The sequence below is a fragment of the Monodon monoceros genome, unplaced genomic scaffold, assembly GCF_005190385.1.
Source record: "Monodon monoceros isolate NGI ecotype Baffin Bay Population unplaced genomic scaffold, NGI_Narwhal_1 Super_Scaffold_16, whole genome shotgun sequence".
Lineage (NCBI taxonomy): Eukaryota > Metazoa > Chordata > Mammalia > Artiodactyla > Monodontidae > Monodon > Monodon monoceros.
The window spans coordinates 22,329,911-22,352,060 of NW_021703772.1; the positions used below are offsets into that span (position 1 = coordinate 22,329,911).

At 38.4% G+C, this 22,150-nt stretch overlaps 1 protein-coding gene across 1 annotated transcript in view; it reads left to right on the forward strand.

Annotated features, from left to right (window-relative positions):
• Positions 1–22,150, forward strand: part of ABCA12 (ATP binding cassette subfamily A member 12) — a 178,547-nt gene that overhangs the window by 113,560 nt on the left and 42,837 nt on the right. The window contains exons 24-30 of the mRNA XM_029225551.1: positions 2,016–2,130; positions 16,148–16,477; positions 17,594–17,663; positions 17,752–17,886; positions 18,753–18,899; positions 19,804–19,990; positions 21,786–22,004. Coding sequence (XP_029081384.1) covers positions 2,016–2,130; positions 16,148–16,477; positions 17,594–17,663; positions 17,752–17,886; positions 18,753–18,899; positions 19,804–19,990; positions 21,786–22,004 — 1,203 coding nt within the window. The remainder of the gene's footprint in view (positions 1–2,015; positions 2,131–16,147; positions 16,478–17,593; positions 17,664–17,751; positions 17,887–18,752; positions 18,900–19,803; positions 19,991–21,785; positions 22,005–22,150) is intronic.

Sequence of the window (22,150 nt, forward strand, 5' to 3'; positions counted from 1 at the left end):
TACTTTAAATGAATTGTGCTTGTTGTTCAGCCCAGTTCTTGCAGTTTATATACAATTGAGATGGGTCTGGATTTTTTTTTTTTTCTGTTTCTATCAATGCTTCTGTCTCCTTTGACTGCTTCAAGAGCTATAGAGATGAGGTTATGTAGCTGTTTGTGCAGCAGTGATACGAGAAGACAGGTGATGATTCCGTCAGCAGGTTTTCAAGGTTAGCTACTTATTGGAGAAGCCAGTCAGGACCTTGTTGCCTAAACCATGTGTGAACTGAAATGGCTTGCATGAATAGTAAAGACCTGTGGTTTCAATTAAATGAAAATTCTCATCTATTTTCCTTCTGACTTTCTTGCCCTTGTAAATTTTAATACCTAGGATGGTAGTTACCTGGATGTTTCTTTTAAGAGTAAAGTAACTGTACTCGCATTCTTCATGGGAGTATGAACATAATGCCTTAATGTACCCATATAAACTCTTTGTTGCATACAAAGTGCTTTCACATATATTATTTCATTTGTTGCACCAAACAACCTCATAAAGTGAGAGCAGATATTATCAGCCATGCTTTCCAGATGAAAAAAATTGAAATCCAAGTAAATTGCCTGAAGTTGAGTAGCTGGTACTGCATTGGTCCATTAATTACAATACCAGAATTTTCTGTTTCATACTATACCAAACCTAAAATACACAGTCACTTGGAAGAAACATTAGCGGGGATTTGTTATTAATGAATGAAGGCCTTTGCCTAATTCCAGGGCCAGAAACAGCATCAAGGCTGGACCTGATCCAAGACAAAATTCATTCAACAAATATTCTTTAAGTGCTTCGCCCTTGCCAGTTTCCCAGGAACCAAAAGAACTGGATGTGGCCCCAACCCTCACTTCTCCCCCACTAAAAAATCCTTCATATCTCTGTTGGTGATACACTTCTGATGCTAAAGTGAAAATGAATGCTGGTGATGTCATGTTCCATAAATATTTGCATCTTTCATGGAGAATTTGAAGGTAATTCCTTGGCCTTATAGATTAAAAAGAAAATGGCCTTGGGACATTTCTACAAGTGAAAGCTTCAGTGGAGCCTGATATGTAAAACAGATCAATTTAGAGATTCTCTCATTGAAAACTACTCCTTTGCCTTAGCCCATAGTTGGTGGCTAATGTCACAATCATGGTTCTTATAGTGTGGTCTCCAGACCAGCAGGATCAGCATCACCTGGGAAATTGTTTAAAATGCAAATTCCAAACCCCATCTCAGATATAATGAATCAGAAGCTCATGGGTGGAGCCCAGAATCTGTTTTAAAAAGCCCTTCAGGTGATTTCGATGCATTGCTCAACGTTGAGAAACACTGCATTTGAACGTTCAGGTACTATGGGCCAGCCATTCAGGAATCTATTTAGGGCCCAATGAAGTCTTCCAGCAACCCTCTAGTTACCAGAAAAAACATTTCTATACTGTTTATGAAACATCCCCTAGAGCATTATTTTGAGAAATCCGAGTTCTTTGCATTTTAAATCAAATGATTTTGAGTTTCATTCTATTTCGTTTTGGGAAATTTGGTTTAATAATAACTATGAGCTTCCAAAGAGTAGATAAATTCAGTAATTTGAGAAGATATATCTTTTAGCTAGGTAAACCAATCATCATCTAATTTTAAATCTGCCTTTTAGATAAGAATTTAGTTTAGACAGAAGGGCTTAGAGCCTTGCAGTTATAGCTGTATAATAATTATTTTCCTGAACAGGACATACACAAACACCCTTTAAATGATTTGGCAATTTTATCTAACAATCCAGAACTGTTTTACTCTTGCAGCAGTATGGCAAAAAAATCATGCACTTACTGTTAAGTCAGCTTCACACTTCATAAATGAAAGAGTCATAATAATAATTAGTCTCAATTTCAGAACAGGAGTATAATTTCAATGTAGGAGGGAGTGTGTTCTTTATATATTAAAATCTGCAAGTGTGACATTCATTTTGGTCACTGGATTTTTGCTTTTGTTTTTGTTTTTCCTTACAGCTTCCTAACCAGTGTCTCTTATTCCCTTCCAATCGTGCTCATGGTTGCCTGGGTTATATTTATAGCTGCATTTGTAAAAAAACTTGTTTATGAGAAAGACCTCCGACTTCATGAGGTATGTTGAGAATCTGTTATTAAATAAGTTGTACACGGATATAATTAATTACCATGATTTTCGTCATACCTATGCAAACTCAGAAAGCCTGACCCATACCTGGTGAATTAGATGGAAAAATATAATATGAAACATTAAGCCAGCTGGTACAGCAATATTTTGTCTTATCAAAAAGTTGCGTAGAAGTTATTTTATAAATGCTTCTGAAAAACGAAATCTGAATAATTCTGAATAAAATCTAAGTACGATTTATGATCCTAACAGTAATTTTTGCCCAAGAAGTTACCTGTAGGACTTAGGATTTAACAAAAGAATTTTAAATAATAACAATAATAACTATTAAGGCAGGAAAATTGTTGGCATAGTAACTAAAGAGTCCAAATGAAGATATAGATATATAGGTATAGATAGATACAGATTTGGACGTGGACAGAGACATATGGCTTGTTTCAGCTCTCAAGAAGCAAATTCTCTTTCCAGTATACCTTGTCTCCTTCAGTTCTCTTTCACTGACTTGTGATTTATAGAGACTAAGAATTTCATGTTATGCTACTGTTTAAGTTAATAATATGACGATGAAAGACAGGACCTGGGATGTGAAGCATGATCTCTTCTTGAGCATATTCTTCATCATTATCCCCAAATCCAAAATATCTCACTTCTTTTTAGAATTTATGAAAAAGCATTGTGTGATTTTTTGATTGTATTACAGTAGAAATAATTTTATCTGCTAATCCTGTAATGAGCCCATTCTTTACATTCACTCATGAAGTGACAAGATAGCGGAAACATTTCAAAACTGAGGGACAATAATTATTGCAGGCCTGGCTGACAATCTGAAACAATGAGGTTAGAGTAACCTGTTAGCCCAATTGTACTTTTCATACTTACTTTGCCAGTGCTTTTAGGCAATTGATTATTTCTCCTTACAAAGTACAAATTACTGCTTTATGTTTTTGTCAGCTCAACATCAGACTTCCAGGGTTGTCCTAGAGTTTGAACCCACACTTTTTACCTTTCCTATTTGAATTCTGGGTGATCTTCAGCTGCATTTTTATATTTCAGTTATAATTTGGTGAAAGTCTCATCAACTGGTTTGAGCCCCATTGTTTTCAGGACTGTGTACAATGTTTTCTTAACCCCAATTTAGAAACTCGAATCCATGCCCTGGACCATAACTTTGGTTGCAAGCTCCTACCTTATATTTCTCTGTCAGGTTCCTGGTACTCAGAAGTGAATCTTTACAAATTAAAGGAAAACTTTGAAATAGAAAACTGTGATAGAAACTGAGTTCTTTTTACAGCACAATAAATAATCTACCTTAAAAATATAAGTAAATATAATTATGTGTGTGTGTATATATGTGTTGTGATATGTCTATTATGTATATATTATATACGTATATGTAAAATACATGCATTCTGTATTATTTTGGTTTGAAAATAGTACTCTCTGGGGAATTCCCTGGTGGTCCAGTGGTTAGAGCTCTGTACTTCCAATGCAGGGGGGAGCGGGTTCGATCCCTGGTCAGGGAACTAAGATTCTACATGCTGCATGGCATGGCCAAAAAATAAATAAATAAATAAATAAATAGTACTCTCTGAATGCATCTGTGGATGTCATCAGAAAACATCAAAACACAATAAAGAGTTTTTCTCAATAGAAGACATGAAAAGACATTTTTAACAATGAACCAGTTTCTGTTTGGTAGCTCTGTGTCTTCATTTTGCAGGCATCTACTTTCAAAATTTAACTAGCTGGTCTTGGGGGTCAAAGTTACATAGTGGAAGATCACTGAACTTGGAAGCAGAAAGTAAGGCTTGGGGGTCAAAGTTACATAGTGGAAGATCACTGAACTTGGAAGCAGAAAGTAAGGCTTTGAGTCTTCCAGTTCATATTCACATTCCCTTAAACTCTCTGAGTCTTGTCATCTAGACTTCATTCAGCATTATATTTCCAGAATGTACTTTCTCACTGCCAGAACAGAAGAGGTATTCAATTATTCATTTTTTTATCAATTCTAAGAATGATTTTTTTTTCACATTTTAAAGCCTCTGAAATTGAGATGTATTTGATAGGGTGTCATAATTTATTTGGCAGTGATTTTTCTTTCTTGGTGGCATGTAAAATAACGACACATCTTAAAATTAGCAGTGTCCTAAATTTAAAGGAATATGGTCTATTCGTGAGATGGGTTGATGGAAGCTGGTGTGGAATGAGTAGAATATTTCTAATGCCCCTGCTCAGCCTCCCTCCTCTGCCAACAGTTCTAAACTAACCTCCTCCTTTTTAAGATGAAAAAGCTGAGCCCAGAAAGTGAGAGGTGACTTGATGAACACTATGGGCTAATTAATGGTAGATCTGGGTCTAAAACTCAAGTGTGTGGACTTCTGACCAATTCTTTTCCGTGTCATAGCTACCTTCTCTCTCACAATTTTATTTTAGTAGCCTAGACTCCTAACGACTATTGAAGATGATGGTGGATAAACTCTTAGGTTACCAGCGACTCAAGATCACTTTTTAATATTACCATTTTAATATTTACTAAGATCTAAATCTGTCCATTCTCCTCTTCCTTTTCCCAATTGAATAAAAAAGGAAACAAACAAACAAACAAAACATTTTTCCTTCTGTAATTGTTGTCACAGCTAGGCAGAGAAACCAGGTCAGTTGCTAATTCAGTGAAGCCATTCACCTTTGAACTTGTTATGGTATGATTCTAGTAAACTCCTTTAACTTGTTAAAGAAATTTAGCACAAATACTAAGGCCCAGTAAGTTTATTGATAAAATTAAGCCTGTAGTTAAAAAACAAAACTATTTCAAAATGTCTTGCAATTGAGTTTTATTCTGCATTCCTTGCTTTTTAAAATTAAAATACTAAATCTGTACAAAAGTTGATTTTATATCACACCGAAGAGTTGTTTTTCACATTATGTTCTCAGTTTTGTGATTAGTTTCATCTATTTGCTCTAATATAAGTCATTTATGGGGACTTGATTGTTTATATTGTTTTGGAGACAAAATTTTGGAGTTGTCCTCTCTCTCAGTTCAGACAGGTAACCTAAAATATCTGTGGTCGGCACACAGATTACCAAGAATTATGCAAGAGTCTGTAGTCCTGTGATGCTTCACTTGAGGCAATTTTTTATGTCTTCTTTTTTTTTTTTTTTCTTTTTTTTTTTTTGCGGTATGTGAGGCTCTCACTGCTGTGGCCTCTCCCGTTGAGGAGCACAGGCTCCGGACGCGCAGGCTCAGCGGCCATGGCTCACAGGTCTAGCCGCTTCGCGACATGTGGAATCTTCCCGGACCAGGGCACGGATCCGTGTCCCCTGCATCGGCAGTCGGACTCTCAACCACTGCGCCACCAGGGAAGCCCTCTTCTTTTTTTTTGAATGCTAATTTATTCTTTTTTTTTAGCATCCTTATTGGTGTATAATTACTTTACAATGTTATGTTAGTTTCTGCTGTATAACAAAGTGAATCAGCTGTATGTATACATATATCCCCATATCCCCTACCTCTTGCATCTCCCTCCCACCATCCCTATCCACCCCTCTAGGTAGTCACAAAGCACTGAGCTGATCTCCCCGTGCGATGCAGCTGCTCCCCACTAGCTATCTATTTTACATTTGATAATATATATAAGTCCATGCCACTCTCTCACTTCGTCCCAGCTTAACCTTCCCCCCCACCCCGTGTCCTCAAGTCCATTCTCTACGTCTGCGTCTTTATTCTTGTCCTGCCACTAGGTTCTTCATAACCATTTTTATTTTTTTAAGATTCCATATATATGTGTTAGCATACAGTATTTGTTTTTCTCTTTCTGACTTACTTCACTCTGTATGACAGACCCTAGGTCCATCCACCTCACTACAAATAACTCAATTTCGTTTCTTTTCATGGCTGAGTAATATTCCATTGTATATATATGCCACATCTTCTTTATCCATTCATCTTTCGATGGACACGTAGGTTACTTCCATATCCTGGCTATTGTAAATACAGCTGCAGTGAACATTGCGGTACATGACTCTTTTTGAATTATGGTTTTCTCAGGGTATATGCCCAGTAGTGGGATTGCTGGGTCATATGGTAGTTCTATGTTTAGTTTTTTAAGGAACCTCCATACTTTTCTCCATAGTGGCTGTATCAATTTACATTCCCACCAACAGGGCAAGAGGGTTCCCTTTTCTCCACACCCTCTCCAGCATTTATTGTTTGTAGATTTTTTGATTATGGCCATTCTGACAGGTGTGAGGTGATACCTCATTGTAGTTTTGATTTGCATTTCTCTAATGATTAATGATGTTGAGCATCCTTACATGTGTTTGTTGGCAATCTGTATATCTTCTTTGGAGAAATGTCTATTTAGGTCTTCTGCCCATTTTGGGATTGGGTTGTTTGTTTTTTTGATATTGAGCTGCATGAGCTGCTTGTAAATTTTGGAGATTAATCCTTTGTCAGTTGCTTCGTTTGCAAATATTTTCTCCCATTCTGGGGGCTGTCTTTTCGTCTTGTTTATGGTTTCCTTTGCTGTACAAAAGCTTTTAAGGTTCATTATGCCCCATTTGTTTATTTTTGTTTTTATTTCTATTTCTCTAGGAGGTGGTTCAAAAAGAATCTTGCTGTGATTTCTGTCACAGAGTGTTCTGCCTATGTTTTCCTCTAAGAGTTTTATAGTCTCTGGCCTTACATTTAAGTCTTTAATCCATTTTGAGTTCATTTTTGTGTATGGTGTTAGGGTGTGCTCTAATTTCATTCTTTTACATGTAGCTGTCCAGTTTCTTCAGCACCACTTATTGAAGAGGCTGTCTTTTCTACATTGTATATTCTTGCCTCCTTTATCAAAGATAAGGTGACCTATGTGCATGGGTTTATCTCTGGGCTTTCTATCCTGTTTCATTGATCTATATTTCTGTTTTTGTGCCAGTACCATACTGTCTTGATGACTGTAACTTTGTAGTATAGTCTGAAGTCAGGAAGCCTGATTCCTCCAGCTCCATTTTTCCTTCTCAAGATTGCTTGGGCTATATGGGGTCTTTTGTATTTCCATACAAATTGTGAAATTTTTTGTTCTAGTTCTGTAGTTTGACAGGGATTGGTAGTTTGGTAGTTGGTAGTTTGGTAGTTTGACAGGGATTGCATTGAATCAGTAGGTTGCTTTGCATAGTATAATCATTTTCACAATGTAGATTCTTCCAGTCCAGGCACATGGTATATCTCTCCATCAGTTTGTATCATTTTTAATTTCTTTCATCAGTGTCTTATAGTTTTCTGCATACAGGTCTTTTGTTTCCCTAGGTAGGTTTATTCCTAGGTATTTTATTATTTTTCTTGCAGTGGTAAATTTGAGTGTTTCCTTAATTTCTCTTTCAGATTCTTCATCATTAGTGTATAGGTATGCAAGAGATTTATGTGCATTAATTTTGTATCCTGCTACTTTACCGAATTCATTGATTAGCTCTAGAAGTTTTCTGGTGGTGTCTTAAGGATTCTCTATGTATAGTATCATATCATCTTCAAACAGTGACAGCTTTACTTATTCTTTTCCAATTTGGATTCCTTTTATTTCTGTTTCTTCTCTGATTGCTGTGGCTAAAACTTCCAATACTGTGTTCAATAATAGTGGTGAGAGTGGGCAACCTTGTCTTGTTCCTGATCTTACTGGAAACGGTTTCAGTTTTACACCATTGAGGATGATGTTGGCTCTGGGTTTGTCATATATGGCCTTTATTATGTTTAGGTAAGTTCTCTCTATGCCTACTTTCTGGAGGGTTTTTATCATAAAACGGTGTTGAATTTTGTCAAAAGCTTTTTCTGCATCTATTGAGGTGATCATATGGTTTTTCTCCTTCTATTTGTTAATATGGTGTATCACATTGATTGATTTGTGTATATTGAAGAATCCTTGCATTCCTGGGATAAACCCCACTTGATCATGGTGTATGGTCCTTTTAAATGTGCTGTTGCTAGTATTTTGTTGAGGATTTTTCGCATCAATGTTCATCAGTGATATTGGCCTGTAGTTTTCTTTCTTTGTGACGTCTTTGCCTGGTTTTGGTATCAGAGTGATGGTGGCCTTGTAGAATGAGTTTGGGAGTGTTCCTCCCTCTGCTATATTTTGGAAGAGTTTGAGAAGGATAGGTGTTAGCTCTTCTCTAAATGTTTGATAGAATTCGCCTGTGAAGCCATCTGGTCCTGGGCTTTGCTTGTTGGAAGGTTATTGATCACAGTCTCAATTTCAGTGCTTGTGATTGGTATGTTTATATTTTCTATTTCTTCCTGGTTCAGTCTCGGAAGGTTCTGCTTTTCTAAGAACTTGTCCATTTCTTCCAGGTTGTCCATTTTATTGGCATAGAGTTGCTTGTAGTAATCCCTCATGATCCTTTGTATTTCTGCAGTGCCAGTTGTTACATCTCCTTTTTCAATACTAATTCTGTTGATTTGAGTGTTCTCCCTTCTTGATGAGTCTGGCTAAAGGTTTATCAATTTTGTTTATCTTCTCAAAGAACCAGCTTTTAGTTTTATTGATCTTTGCTATTGTTCCCTTCATTTCTTTTTCATTTATTTCTGATCTGATCTTTATGATTTCTTTCCTTCTGCTAACTTTGGGGGTTTTTTGTTTTTCTTTCTCTAATTGCTTTAAGTGTAAGGTTAGGTTGTTTCTTGGAGATGTTTCTTGTTTCCTGATGTAGGATTGTACTGCTATATATTTCCCTCTTAGAACTGCTTTTGCTGCATCCCACAGGTTTTGGGTCATCGTGTGTTCATTGTCATTTGTTTCTATGAATTTTTTGATTTCCACTTTGATTTCTTCAGTCATCTTTTCGTTATTAAGTAGTGTATTGTTTCGCCTCCATGTGTTTGTACTTTTTACAGAGTATTTCTTGTAACTGATGTCTAGTCTCATAACGTTGTGGTCGGAAAAGATACTTGATATGATTTCAGTTTTCTTCAGTTTACCAAGGCTTAATTTGTGACCCAAGATATGATCTATCCTGGAGAATGTTCCATGAGCACTTGAAAAGAAAGTGTATTCTGTTGTTTTTGGCTGGAATGTCCTATAAATATCAATTAATTCCATCTTTTTTAATGTATCATTTAAAGCTTGTGTTTCGTTATTTATTTTCATTTTGGATGATCTGACCATTGGTGAAAGTGGGGTGTTAAAGTGCCCTACTATTATTGTGTTACTGCCGATTTCCCCTCTTATGGCTGTTAGCATTTGCCTTATGTATTGAGGTGCTCCTATGTTGGATGCATAAATATTTACAACTGTTATATCTTCTTCTTGGATTGATCCCTTCATCATTATGTAGTGTCCTTCTTTGTCTCTTGTAATACTCTTTGTTTTAAAGTCTATTTTGTCTGATATGAGAATTGCTACTCCATCTTTCTTTTGATTTCCATTTTCATGGAATACCTTTTTCCATCCCCTCACTTTCAGTCTGTATGAGTCCCTAGGTCTGAAGTGAGTCTCTTGTAGACAGCATATATACGGGTCTTGTTTTTGTATCCATTCATCCAGTCTATGTCTTTTGGTTGGAGCATTTAATCCATTTACATTTAAGGTAATTATCAATATGTATGTTCCTATTACTATTTTCTTAATTGTTTTCGGTTTGTTGTTGTAGGTCCTTTTCTTCTCTTGTGTATCCTGCCTAGAGAAGTTCCTTTAGCATTAGTTATAAAGATGGTTTGGCGGTGCTGAATTCTCTTAGCTTTTGCTTGTCTGTAAAGGTTTTAGTTTCTCCGTTGAATCTGAATGATATCCCTGCTGGGCACAGTAATCTTGGTGGTAGGTTTTTCCCTTTCATCACTTTCAATATGTCCTGCCACTCCCTCCTGGCTTGCAGAGCTTCTGCTGAAAGATCAGCTGTTAACTTTATGGGGATTCCCTTGTATGTTATTTGTCACTTTTCCCTTGCTGCTTTTATTATTTTTTCTTTGTATTTAACTTTTTTTGTGTGTGTGTGGTACACGGGCCTCTCACTGTTGTGGCCTCTCCCGTTGTGGAGCACAGGCTCCAGACGTGCAGGCTCAGCAGCCATGGCTCACAGGCCCAGCCACTCTGCGGCATGTGGGATCCTCCTGGACCGGGGCACGAACCCGTGTCCCCTGCATCGGCAGGCGGACTCTCAACCACTGTGCCACCAGGGAAGCACTGTATTTAACTTTTGATAGTTTGATTAATATGTGTCTTGGCGTGTTTCTCCTTGGATTTACACTGTGTGGGACTCTCTGCACTTCCTGGACTTGATTGACTTTTTCCTTTCCCATATTAGGGAAGTTTTCAGCTATAATCTCTTCAAGTATTTTATCAGTCCCTTTCTTTTTCTCTTCTTCTTCTGGGACCCCTATAATTCGAATGTTGGTGCATTTAATGTTGTCCCAGAGGTCTCTGAGACTGTCCTCAATTCTTTTCATTCCTTTTTCTTTATTCTGCTCTGCACTAGTTATTTCTGCTATTTTATCTTCCAGGTCACTTATCTTTTCTTCTGCCTCAGTTATCTGCATTGATTCCTTCTAGAGAATTTTTAATTTCATTTATTGTGTTGTTCATCATTGTTTGTTTGCTCTTTAGTTCTTCTAAGTCCTTGTTAAATGTTTCTTGTATTTTCTCCATTCTATTTCCAAGATTTTGGATCATCTTTACTCTCATTATTCTGAATTCTTTTTCAGGTAGACTGCCTATTTCCTCTTCATTTGTTTAGTGTGGTGGGTTTTTACCTTGCTCCTTCATCTGCTGTGTGTTTCTCTGTCTTCTCATTTTACTTAACTTACTGTGTTTGGGGTCTCCTTTTCACAGGCTGCAGGTTCGTAGTTCCCATTGTTTTTGGTGTCTGCCCCCAGTGGTTAAGGTTGGTTCAGTGGGTTGTGTAGGCTTCCTGGTAGAGGGGACTCTGTGTTCTGGTGGATAAGGCTAGATCTTGTCTTTCTGGTGAGCAGGTCTGCGTCCGTTAGTGTGTTTTGGGGTGTCTGTGACCTTATTATAATTTTAGGCAGCCTCCCTGCTAATGGGTGGGGCTGTGTTCCTGTCTTGGTAATTGTTTGTCATAGGGTGTCCAGCACTGTAGTTTGCTGGTCGTTGAGTGGAACTGGATCTTAGCGTTGAGATGGAGATCTCTGGGAGAGCTTTCACCATTTGATATTACGTGGAGCTGGGAGGTCTCTGGTGGACAAATGTCCTGAACTCGGCTCTCCCACCTCAGAGGTTCAGGCCTGACACTCAGCTGGAGCACCGAGACCCTGTCAGCCACATGGCTCAGAAGAAAAAGGAGGAAAAAAGAAAGAAAGAAAGGAAGTAAAATAAAATAATTATTAAAAATAAAAGAAATTAAAAAGTAATTTTAAAAAAAGAAAGAAGAAAGCACCCAAACCAAAAAAACAATTCCACCAATGATAACAAGTGCTAAAAACTATACTAAAAACAAAAACAAAAGCAAACAAAAAAAAAACAATGGACAAACGGAACCCTATGACAAATGGTAAAAGAAAGCTATGCAGACAACATCACACATAGAAGCATACACATACACACTCACAAAAAGAGAAAAAGGAAATAAATATATATATCGTTGCTCCCAAAGTCCACCACCTCAGTTTTGGGCTGATTCGTTTTCTATTCAGGTATTCCATAGATGCAGGGTACGTCAAGTTGATTGTGGAGATTTAATCCGCTGCTCCTGAGGCTGCTGGGAGAGACTTCCCTTTCTCTTCTTTGTTCGCACAGCTCCTTGGGTTCAGCTTTGGATTTGGCCCCGTCTGTGCATGTAGGTCGCCTGAGGGCGTCTGTTTCCACCCAGACAGGACAGGGTTAAAGGAGCAGCTGATTCGGGGGCTCTGGCTCACTCAGGCTGGGGGGAGGGAGGGGCACGGAGTGCGGGGTGAGCCTGCAGTGGCCGAGGCCGGTGTAACGTTGCGACAGCCTGAGGCGCACCGTGTGTTCTCCTGGGGAAGCTGTCCCTGGATCACGAGACTGTGGCAGTGGCGGGTTGCACAGGCTCCCGGGAGGGGAGGTGTGGATAGTGACCTGTGCTTGTACACAGGCTTCTTGGTGGCTGCAACAGCAGCCTTAGTGTCTCATGCCCGTCTCTGGGGTCTGCGCTGATAGCCGCGGCTCATGCCCGTCTCTGGAGCTCATTTAGGCGGTGCTCTGAATCCCCTCTCCTTGTGCACCCTGAAACAATGGTCTCTTGCCTCTTAGGCAGTTCCAGACTTTTTCCCGGACCCCCTCCCGGCTAGCTGTGGCGCAGTAGCCCCCTTCAGGCTGTGTTCAGGCAGCCAACCCCAGTCCTCTCCCTGGGATCTGACCTCTGAAGCCCGAGCCTCAGCTCCCAGCCCCCGTTTGCCTTGGCGGGTGAGCAGACAGGCCTCTCGGGCTGGTGAGTGCTGGTCGGCACCAATCCTCTGTGTGGGAATCTCTCCACTTTGCCCTCCGCACCCCTGTTGCTGTGCGGTCCTCCATGGCTCTGCAGCGTCCCCCCCCCCCGCCACCTTTGTTTCTGCCAGTGAAGGGGCTTCCTAGTGTGTGGAAACTTTTCCTCCTTCACAGCTCACTCCCAGAGATGCAGGTCCCATCCCTATTCTTTTGTCTCTGTTTTTTCTTTTTTCTTCTGCCCTACCCAGGTATGTGGGGAGTTTCTTGCCTTTTGGGAGGTCTGAGGTCTTCTGCCAGTGTTCAGTAGGTGTTCTGTAGGAGCTGTTCCACCTGTAGATGTATTTCTGGTGTATCTGTGGGGAGGAAGGTGATCTCCACGTCTTACTCTTCTGCCATCGTGCACGTCTCCTGGTGTTTCATTTTTGACTATTTATTTAGCCTCTTTATGCCTCTACCTTTTTCACAGTAAGTGGCATGGAGACCTTCCCACCCAGGTTCTCTTTTTCACTGTGCGCAGCCAGGCAACTGTTCCTCAACCTCAGCTCTGTGAGAAAGGGGACATGTTTTCCTCCAAACTCCAGAACTCCACACCCCAGAGGCCCTCCTTTGGTCATGCTGCCTCTCCCCTTCTGCCTAGTTTATTCTTTTTTATATCTTCTCAGTACACACTATCCATCCTACTAGTGAGAATTTGGAATATTCCAAGTAATGATCACAATATCCTTTATATCCTAACTAAAAACAATACCATAAATATCTATAATAGGATATAAAATTTGAGGTAGAAAATGTTATTATTTCTTAGTAACCAGTGCTCGACATTCTTGTTGAATTGAATGAAGGCATTGCTGTCAAGTAAATATATGTATATTTATGATTTCTTTTCCTGACAGCATTAATGTCAATCCCTGTGCATAAGCTTCTCTTGAATGTGACACATTTATCCACAATCTTACAGAATCTCTTTCTTGTCATTATTTTCTGCCGAGAACTGGAACAGACTTTGACCCCTGTGCAGAGGGGTTTTCCTGAGTAACACGTTATCAGATATTGATGAATTGCTTCAGCAGGTTTGGGGGGCTTGAGAAAAGTGACTCTGATTACAAAGCCAACACCTGAATCTGTCACCCTGAGGAGACACTAATGCCAGCCGTTCTCTGTGGGTGACCTTCCATTAGCAAGTTTGGTCTTGTTGATTATCTCGAAGTTGGCAGTGAATCTGAATAATATATGGATGACTTACATAGTCTCATTGCCTTTTCTCTTTATGAATAACAGCTGTTCTCATGGCATAAAATCCTGAAGTTTAACACTGAAGTTTGATCTAGAATGTTAAGTAGTAAACACTTTGGGGAGCACCGAACCTGATCTTTTTTGATAAAAAACAATGATCAGGGGCTTCCCTGGTGGCGCAGTGGTTGAGAGTCCGCCTGCCGATGCAGGGGATGTGGGTTTGTGCCCCAGTCCGGGAAGATCCCACATGCCGCGGAGCGGCTGGGCCCGTGAGCCATGGCCTGCGCGTCCGGAGCCTGTGCTCCGCAAGGGAAGAGGCCACAATGGTGAGAGGCCCGCGTACCGCAAAAAAAAAAAAAACAGCAATGATCAGTCTCCAACTTTTACCAACTCTTGGGAATAGAAATCTGATCTTGAGCCTTGAAAATTTCAAAATTACGGTGATCAACACCTTCAGTCCTGGTCTTTGGGTTTGCTAAATTATTTTTTAACAAGGCTATGAATGTAGAATTTTCTAGATATATAAATGTTTTATACCGAAGCTATCCACTGTCAGGGAAGGAAAACATATTTATACATTAAGTCAGCTGTATTTCATGTCCTTGATAGAGTCCTTGATATTGTATATCCACCTTGTAAAATATAGACTTGCCTCCTACTGACATACATTGCTGTGGTGGGGGGCAATATTTTTTGTGTAGGTCACATGAAATTAGGTGGTGAATATCAGCTTTGGGGTAGTTCTATGGGTTCTGTTAACTCCCCATTTAATTATATTCAAATAGGCATTACACTCAGTAAAAACGTCAAAATACAAATAACCAGAAAGTCACCAAGAAACTGGTGAATATCTCTGAAATGAAGTCATCAAACATGACACAGTAATTTCTCAGATGGGGTGGGGTGCAGGGAAAGAATTGATAAAATAAGATCTGTGAGGTCTTTTTCACACCAAAATGTAGTTTTCTTTTCAATGATAGATACATAGCAATTGGAGAAAACTTTCCCTAGTGAATCTTCACTCCATGCTGATTTTTTTTACTTTGACCCACACATTTATTCCTATGGAAACATAGACTGAGTCTTTACTGCAAAGGGTGGCAGGGTCTGGGAGGAGAGAAGTAGTAGGAGAGAAGAGGGTGAGGAAAAGGGCAAAGTTAAGAGGAAAAGTCACAGGATTTCCACAGTGGTGATTAGCTTAAGACCCACAGCTTAGACTCTTGCCAGTCAGGTAGCTGTTTCCATGGTAACAACTGGAGCAGCAGAGTTATCAAAATGTAATGAGTTGCAAAGGCAAAAAGTAAAATTCACAATTTTTCTTGTAGAGCAAAAGATTTGGCACGTTCCGTTTTTTTTTTTTCCTGAACAAGTTAGGTTTAAAGTGGGGGGCATTGAAAATCCTTGATTTTACAAAAAAAGTACTGGATTATAAAGCTGTTAGTGGAACATTTCTTTTGTTCTTTTTTTAAATGGAATTTACATTCATAAGCTTAACATTAAGAGTTGTTAAAACTAGAAACCAGGTACAAATTCAAGTCACCAAATTCAAGACACCCAAGGTCCTAGGGACTTCAGATCTTTCAGAATCCTTTTGAGTTAATGCACAAACATGCTGGTCTGTTTTTCTACCTTGGTGGAATGCCTTGGTCTCTAGGGATATCACTGGGTTACTAAAGAGTATCAACTGAGAGCGAGAGAGGTATAGATTACCTGAGATACATGAGTTCATTTTGGGTTCATGGGCATCTTTTTGGAAAACAAAGATGACAAACCTGACCTAGACTGTCGGGGATTTTAAGGAGGGGAATGATATGTCAAAAGGCAGAAAGTCCCCCTTCAAAGTTTGCTTGTTTTAAATTCTTAGGAACCAGGTCTATTCTATTTATCTCGGGAATATGAATACTGATTGTGTTGTTCATTCATGTTTAGTAAAAATATTATGGAGTTTTATTACCTCAGTCCCTACATTGAATTTGAAGTAAACCATGGGTTTTCACCAGCTTGAAATATTCATGCCTGCACAAATGTCAAATTCATGTTGTAAAATTCTGCAGGGGATACCGTAAATTTTGATGATCTATTCTAAACTAGTTTAATCTGGAGACATCACTTAGATACCAATTATAAAATGAAGTTGTCAATAAACAAAACAAACCTCACCATCCAAAGCATTCATTATATTGGGGCACTCTGGGAGTATACAATCTAAGATAGGCTGGAATAAATGGTCCTATTAATTTCACATAGCAAGCATGGACAAATACTAGACTTAGATAAATCATTAAAATGCCTGGTTCCATGTGTATGAAGAGTCTCATGGACAGTTTGGAATGATACAGGAATAATTGTTATTTAAGTGTATATTGGCTTAAGAAGGAGCTAACACTTTTTCCTTTTTACAGTACATGAAGATGATGGGTGTAAACTCCTGCAGCCACTTTTTTGCCTGGATTATAGAGAGTGTGGGATTTTTACTGGTTACCATCATCATCCTCATCATTATACTCAAGTTTGGCAATATTCTTCCGAAAACAAACGGGTTCATTTTGTTCCTGTATTTTTCGGACTATAGCTTCTCAGTTCTTGCCATGAGCTACCTTATCAGTGTCTTCTTCAACAACACCAACATTGCAGCTCTGATTGGAAGCCTCATCTACATCATTGCCTTTTTTCCATTTATTGTTCTGGTTACAATTGAGAATGAGTTGAGCTGTATAATAAAAGTATTCATGGTGAGTCAACTGTCACAACTGAATGGACAGGGTGTGAAAGGAGTGGACCTTTTTTGGTGGTTTTGGCTCTCCAACTGAGAATACACTTATCTAAATGTAAAAGTTCAGTGTTTGCAAAATATAAGTAACTGTCCTAATGAGAGTCAGTTACATTATTGTCTACCATACAAGTGTGAGACTATGAAAAGAAAACTTTTTCTCCACGGTTTCTAAAACTATAATATGGGATGCTACTATAAGATAGTACCTGAAGAAAGAACAGTTAAAATGTAGTACCTCAAGTTTTGAAGATCATCAAGAATTCTGACTTCTCCTTGCCCCAATTCCTTAAATATCTTAGAGCCTCTATAGCTGGCATTATCCTCATAAATGAATAATTCTCATGGTTTTTATGACATATAATATAACATACAGGCATAAAGACAGATACGCTGAGAGCATATAATCAATTTTGAATTCTTTTCTGCTTTTTCAATTAAAGTACTAAATTAATTTAAGAATTTTAACGAAAGCATTAAGTTTACTGACTTTGAAATTTGGAAAGCAGGATTAAAGCTCATCATTGACTGCGAGCCATATTAAAGCTTTGCTGTTTATGGAAATAGAAAGTGATAAATAACTTTCATTTGACATTGACCACCTTGAGTTTAAACAACATCTAAATTTTTAATTTGTTGCATTATTAGTAGTCAATTGACATTTTAGTATATTTTCGTGCATAAAACTTCGATCACTTGAAGTCAGTCTCTGAAGTAAAAACATCTTCTGGCCCCTAACATTTCATTTGATATTAGCCTTAACATTGCATTACCCTATTATTACTGGTTTTATAAATTGCTAAGCAACATTTACTAAGTTTAGATATATATTTTTTGGATTTTTGATAAATATTTTTCAAATTATAATTTTACTGCTTTTGTTTTCTGCTATTTCCTCTCCTATTCTTCCAGAGTTGTAGCATGCTTGGTAAGGGACCTCTGTGTTTTTAAGTATGCTTAGAGAGTTAACGTCAATTTTATCTGTATAAGTGCCCAAAGTTTTAAGTACGTTAAGATCCCTCTGGGCGAAATGTGTGAAATCTACAAGAACTATCATTGCCATTGATTTTCTTCACAGAGCCTGCTGTCCCCAACAGCTTTCAGCTATGCAAGTCAGTACATTGCACGATATGAGGAGCAGGGCATTGGTAGGTTCACTTCCTTTACAACTGGATTTTATCTTTCCCACCTGCAGTATGTCTCACAGAAGAATAAATCTATGTGTTCACTTCTTAGGCCTTCAGTGGGAAAATATGTACAGTTCCCCAGTTCAGGATGACACCACGTCGTTTGGCTGGCTATGCTGTCTAATCCTAGCCGACTCTTTCATTTATTTCCTTATTGCTTGGTATGTCAGGAACGTTTTCCCAGGTACGAACATGCTTCCTATAGATACATGCTTTTTTATGGTAATAAATTATATTTATTATAAATCTGCTAATATATATTTTCTAATATTTTTCTTTGCCACATATCATCTCCAAAAAGAAACACTGCAATCCCAAAACAAAACAAACTTTTCCAGGAGGAGATAATGCACTGTTGAGTTTTTTTCTCTGATGTTCCTTTAAAGGATAGAGTGAATTAAGGAGCATGGAATCCAGTCTTTCCAAATGGGAGAACAAGATGTCATAAGGCAAAAATCAAGTCTCCTAATTCTAAGGAGAATTTATCCAGTTCTAATGGAACAAGACTGGTGGGATTCCCCTCCTAGGTCTCAAGTGGTTAAAACTTCAACATGATCAGGAGTTTTTCCACTAAGTCTTATTTATATTTGTACGTTTTTGATGCTATAAATGAATAAAAGACTATTATTCTATTCCAGTTATATAAAATTTCTGTAAAAGAGAGGTATATAGAGACAAAGCAGATCAGTGATTGCCTGTAACTTGGATTGAAAGTAGGGATTATCTGCAAAGGGCATGGGAGAAAGTTTTGGAGCTATTGGAATTTTTGGATTGTGGTTATGGTTGCACAACTTTATTTACTAAAAATCGTCTCACTCTACACTTACAATGATTAAATTTTATGGTATGTAACTATACCCAATGAAGCTGTTTAAAAAAGAAAGAATTTTTTAAAAGGCTACCTTTTTTACTTTACTTTGGAAACTGAGACCACAAAAAAATAAAAATACTTCCTGAACGCTGTATAGTAAGTACTCTGTTATTTAGCTTCCGATGCTTAATGTTAGCAATCAATTAATAATTACTTTTCCTAATACATTTTTGTTACAGGTACATATGGTATGGCAGCTCCATGGTATTTTCCATTCCTTCCTTCCTATTGGAAGGAGCGGTTGGGATGCGCAGAAGTGAAGCATGAGAAAAGCAATGGCCTTATCTTTACTAATATCATGATGCAAGACACCATCCCATCTGCCAGTAAGACAAGTAGGTCAACAACATGCATTATTATGAGAGAAGTGATGTAAAATTTACATGACTAGTGATTTAATTATCTTTTTCTAAATGGCAAAATTATCCTTTTAGTCATGGGTGAATATGTCTACACATATGTGTTGGGACTCTTAGAGAGATTGAATTGTGGCTTTTTCTGAGCTCATTAGCCCAGTTGGTTAGCATATGCTGCTAATTAGGCCAAGATTGCAGATCCCTTTGTGTTCCAGTTAGATTCACACAGAGAAAAACTTTGTTCCTTGGAGCCAGTCTGCACCCCTCACCTCAGCCGTCTGTCACTAGTCATAAGGAGTAACCAAGTAATGGATAATTTAGCCTAACCCGTCAGCAACACTGAACAGACAGTTTAAGGCTCATGTTTTACTGACATTGGGTGAGCAGTGTCAGCTTCATAAAGTAAGGATGACCCATATAAGTGGTCCTTCTGTGATGCCTGAAGGAAATGTGGCGAGTAATTAATGAACCGATTCTATAAACCACAGATCTGAGCGAGCCTTGTCACTGTAGACATTTATTCTGTAAGTAGATATCATCCTGTCCAATTGGAGGACCAAGCCTTAAAATTGTGTTTTGAGTATTTGAGATCTGTGGAATAAAGGAGAATTCATTATTATGATACTATATTCTGAGACTACTTTTTCTGACAGAGGAGGGCAATATAAACCTTAGAGTGTGGTTCCACACTCTCATTCATTTTTGAAACAAGTGAGAAGGCTGAAGACTATAGTAGATCATTTATTCCTGGAATTATTTTTTACTTTGAGGCTTGTGCTTTTATAGTCTTCAATTTTTAATTAATGAAAAGTCTAACTCTAGTTTCATTTATCTTCCTTGTGAGCTTACAACTCTTTTCTTAATTTCTTTCCAGGTCCTGAATACATGTTTCCCTCCAACACTGAGTCTGAACCTAAAGATCTCACAGTTGGGGTTGCCCTGCATGGGGTCACAAAGAACTATGGCTCAAAAATTGCTGTTGCTAACCTCAGTCTGAACTTTTATGAAGGACATATTACTTCATTGCTGGGGCCCAATGGCGCTGGGAAAACTACTACCATGTATGTTACTTTTCAACACTTAGGTGTCATGGAAGCATATTACTTAATATTTCTTCATTTCTTTCATAAATATAAAGTTGTTACAACTTCCCGATGGATTAAGATAGCTCAAGTTGTTTCCTGGAAAATGGAGTCCAAGTCAAAGGTCCAAGTTGTGAGCTCAAAGTCCAGATCAGAACCACCAGATAGGTTTATTTGCTCTACCTAATATTGGCACACTGGTACTTCTTAAAATTTTTAATTTCAGTGCCAGCATTTAAAAATGGGAGAGTTCTCCAATAAATATAAATATTCCTGCTATCTCTTAGATAATAGGAAGTTCTGGAAACATTGGATCTGCAGGCTTAGGTAGAGACAATTGTTTGGGGCTTGTTAGTGACTGTTCTCAAAGGGGCCATCTACTTTCTGGCTCATCCCTGGTCCCCACCAATCTTTACTGCTTCATACATTCAGTCTATTTCATTTCTTTGCATTTTTATGCTGGCCCATGTACCAGTTTGGGTTCACAAACCTTGGTATAAACACACAGCCCCAGCCACTCTATTACAGAGAACCCTTACCTTGATTCATGAAGAAAGAAAAGAATCACCAGCTATCAGATATAGATCAGAAAGTCCACAAGTGGTACATGGGCTGTTCTTTCTCTCTCTTCAGTTAACTAGCATTTTCCTGTATCCTAATGGAGAAGATTCAAATGTTTTTAAAGTGACATTCTGTTGAATTTTTTTCTGTGACTCACCTCCAGTGCTCTACTAGGCTTAGCTTGGAGTCAACTCTAAGATGCTGTTGGTGCTTTAGGCCTTATTTGAGAACAAGTGTCTGTTGTTGGATATGCTATTTGCTATCATCATGAGTAAGCTCAGTGACTGCCAGAACATATACAAATTAATCTTTAGTAAATAAAAGGGGACAAAGGAAAGTTATGAAATGAGTGAACATGCAGTTACTCTCATTTATATGACCTGTTTCAATTCAGAGTTGGCTTTCTAGTAAGAATACAATGCTTAAAATGTAAGATTTCTAACAGGTAACAAGAGGACAGTGAAGAAAAGTGATGGAGAAGGATTTTGAAGAGGCTATAATTTTAGCTGAGAAAGTCCCCATTTCAGTTTTCTGAATATAAAGAATATATAAAGAAATATGTTATTTGATTTTAATGTGTATTTATGGGAAGAATTACATATTATGTTGATTCCCTATTTAATCTGCAATAGTTAGTCATTTAAGATCTATTACGTGCAAGACACTAGTTAGGTACTGAGGGTGGTGAGATAACAAGTCCTTTCCCTGACCTCATGGAGCTTACATTTTAGTGGAGAAGATGGATATTAAATAACTCCCCAGCTTACTGACCATCTGAAATATGAGGAGTTTGTAGGTGAGAATATTCTCGTCACAGGGTAGAGTAAGGGACTTAAGATGGCCAGAGTTCATGTGGAAAACAGAAATTTGAGGCTTAATTGCGTATGGGTACTACCTGATGCCAGGCAAGTGCAGGAGTTTGCTCAAGGAGGGAGTGCATTTGCAGTTAAAAAGCGCAACCATTTCTGTCATTGCTACCACCGTCACCCCACCACCATCATCATCACGTAGTGTCTCTATCACACTCTAAATTATTGGAGGCGGAAAAGTAATTTTAATTTTTATTCCCAATTAATCCCATTTTACTTCATAGCTTGACCTGGCCTGGGAAGATACACTGTAACATGTTTTGCTAACAACTGAGATACATTTAGTCCTAAAATCTAACTCAGAGTTTTGGTTCACACCTAATTTACGGTTTCTTCATTCCCAGCTCCCTGTTGACTGGGCTCTTTGAGGCCTCAGCAGGTACCATCTTGGTTTATGGAAAAGATATCAAAACAGATCTCCACACCGTGAGGAAGAGCCTGGGGGTCTGCATGCAACATGATGTCCTGTTCAGTTACCTCACTACCAAGGAGCACCTCCTCTTATACGGCTCCATCAAAGCTCCTCACTGGCCTAAAAAGCAGCTGCACGAGGAAGTAAAAAGGTCAGATATGACAGCAGTGAGAACATGCGTGGGCAACTCCTCTCAAAAAGACGTCAAGCTATAGTAATAATACCAGTAGGAGACAGTTTCTCAGGAAACAAGTGTTTTTAGTTTTTCTACTTTTCTAGTATCGTATACATTTAAGG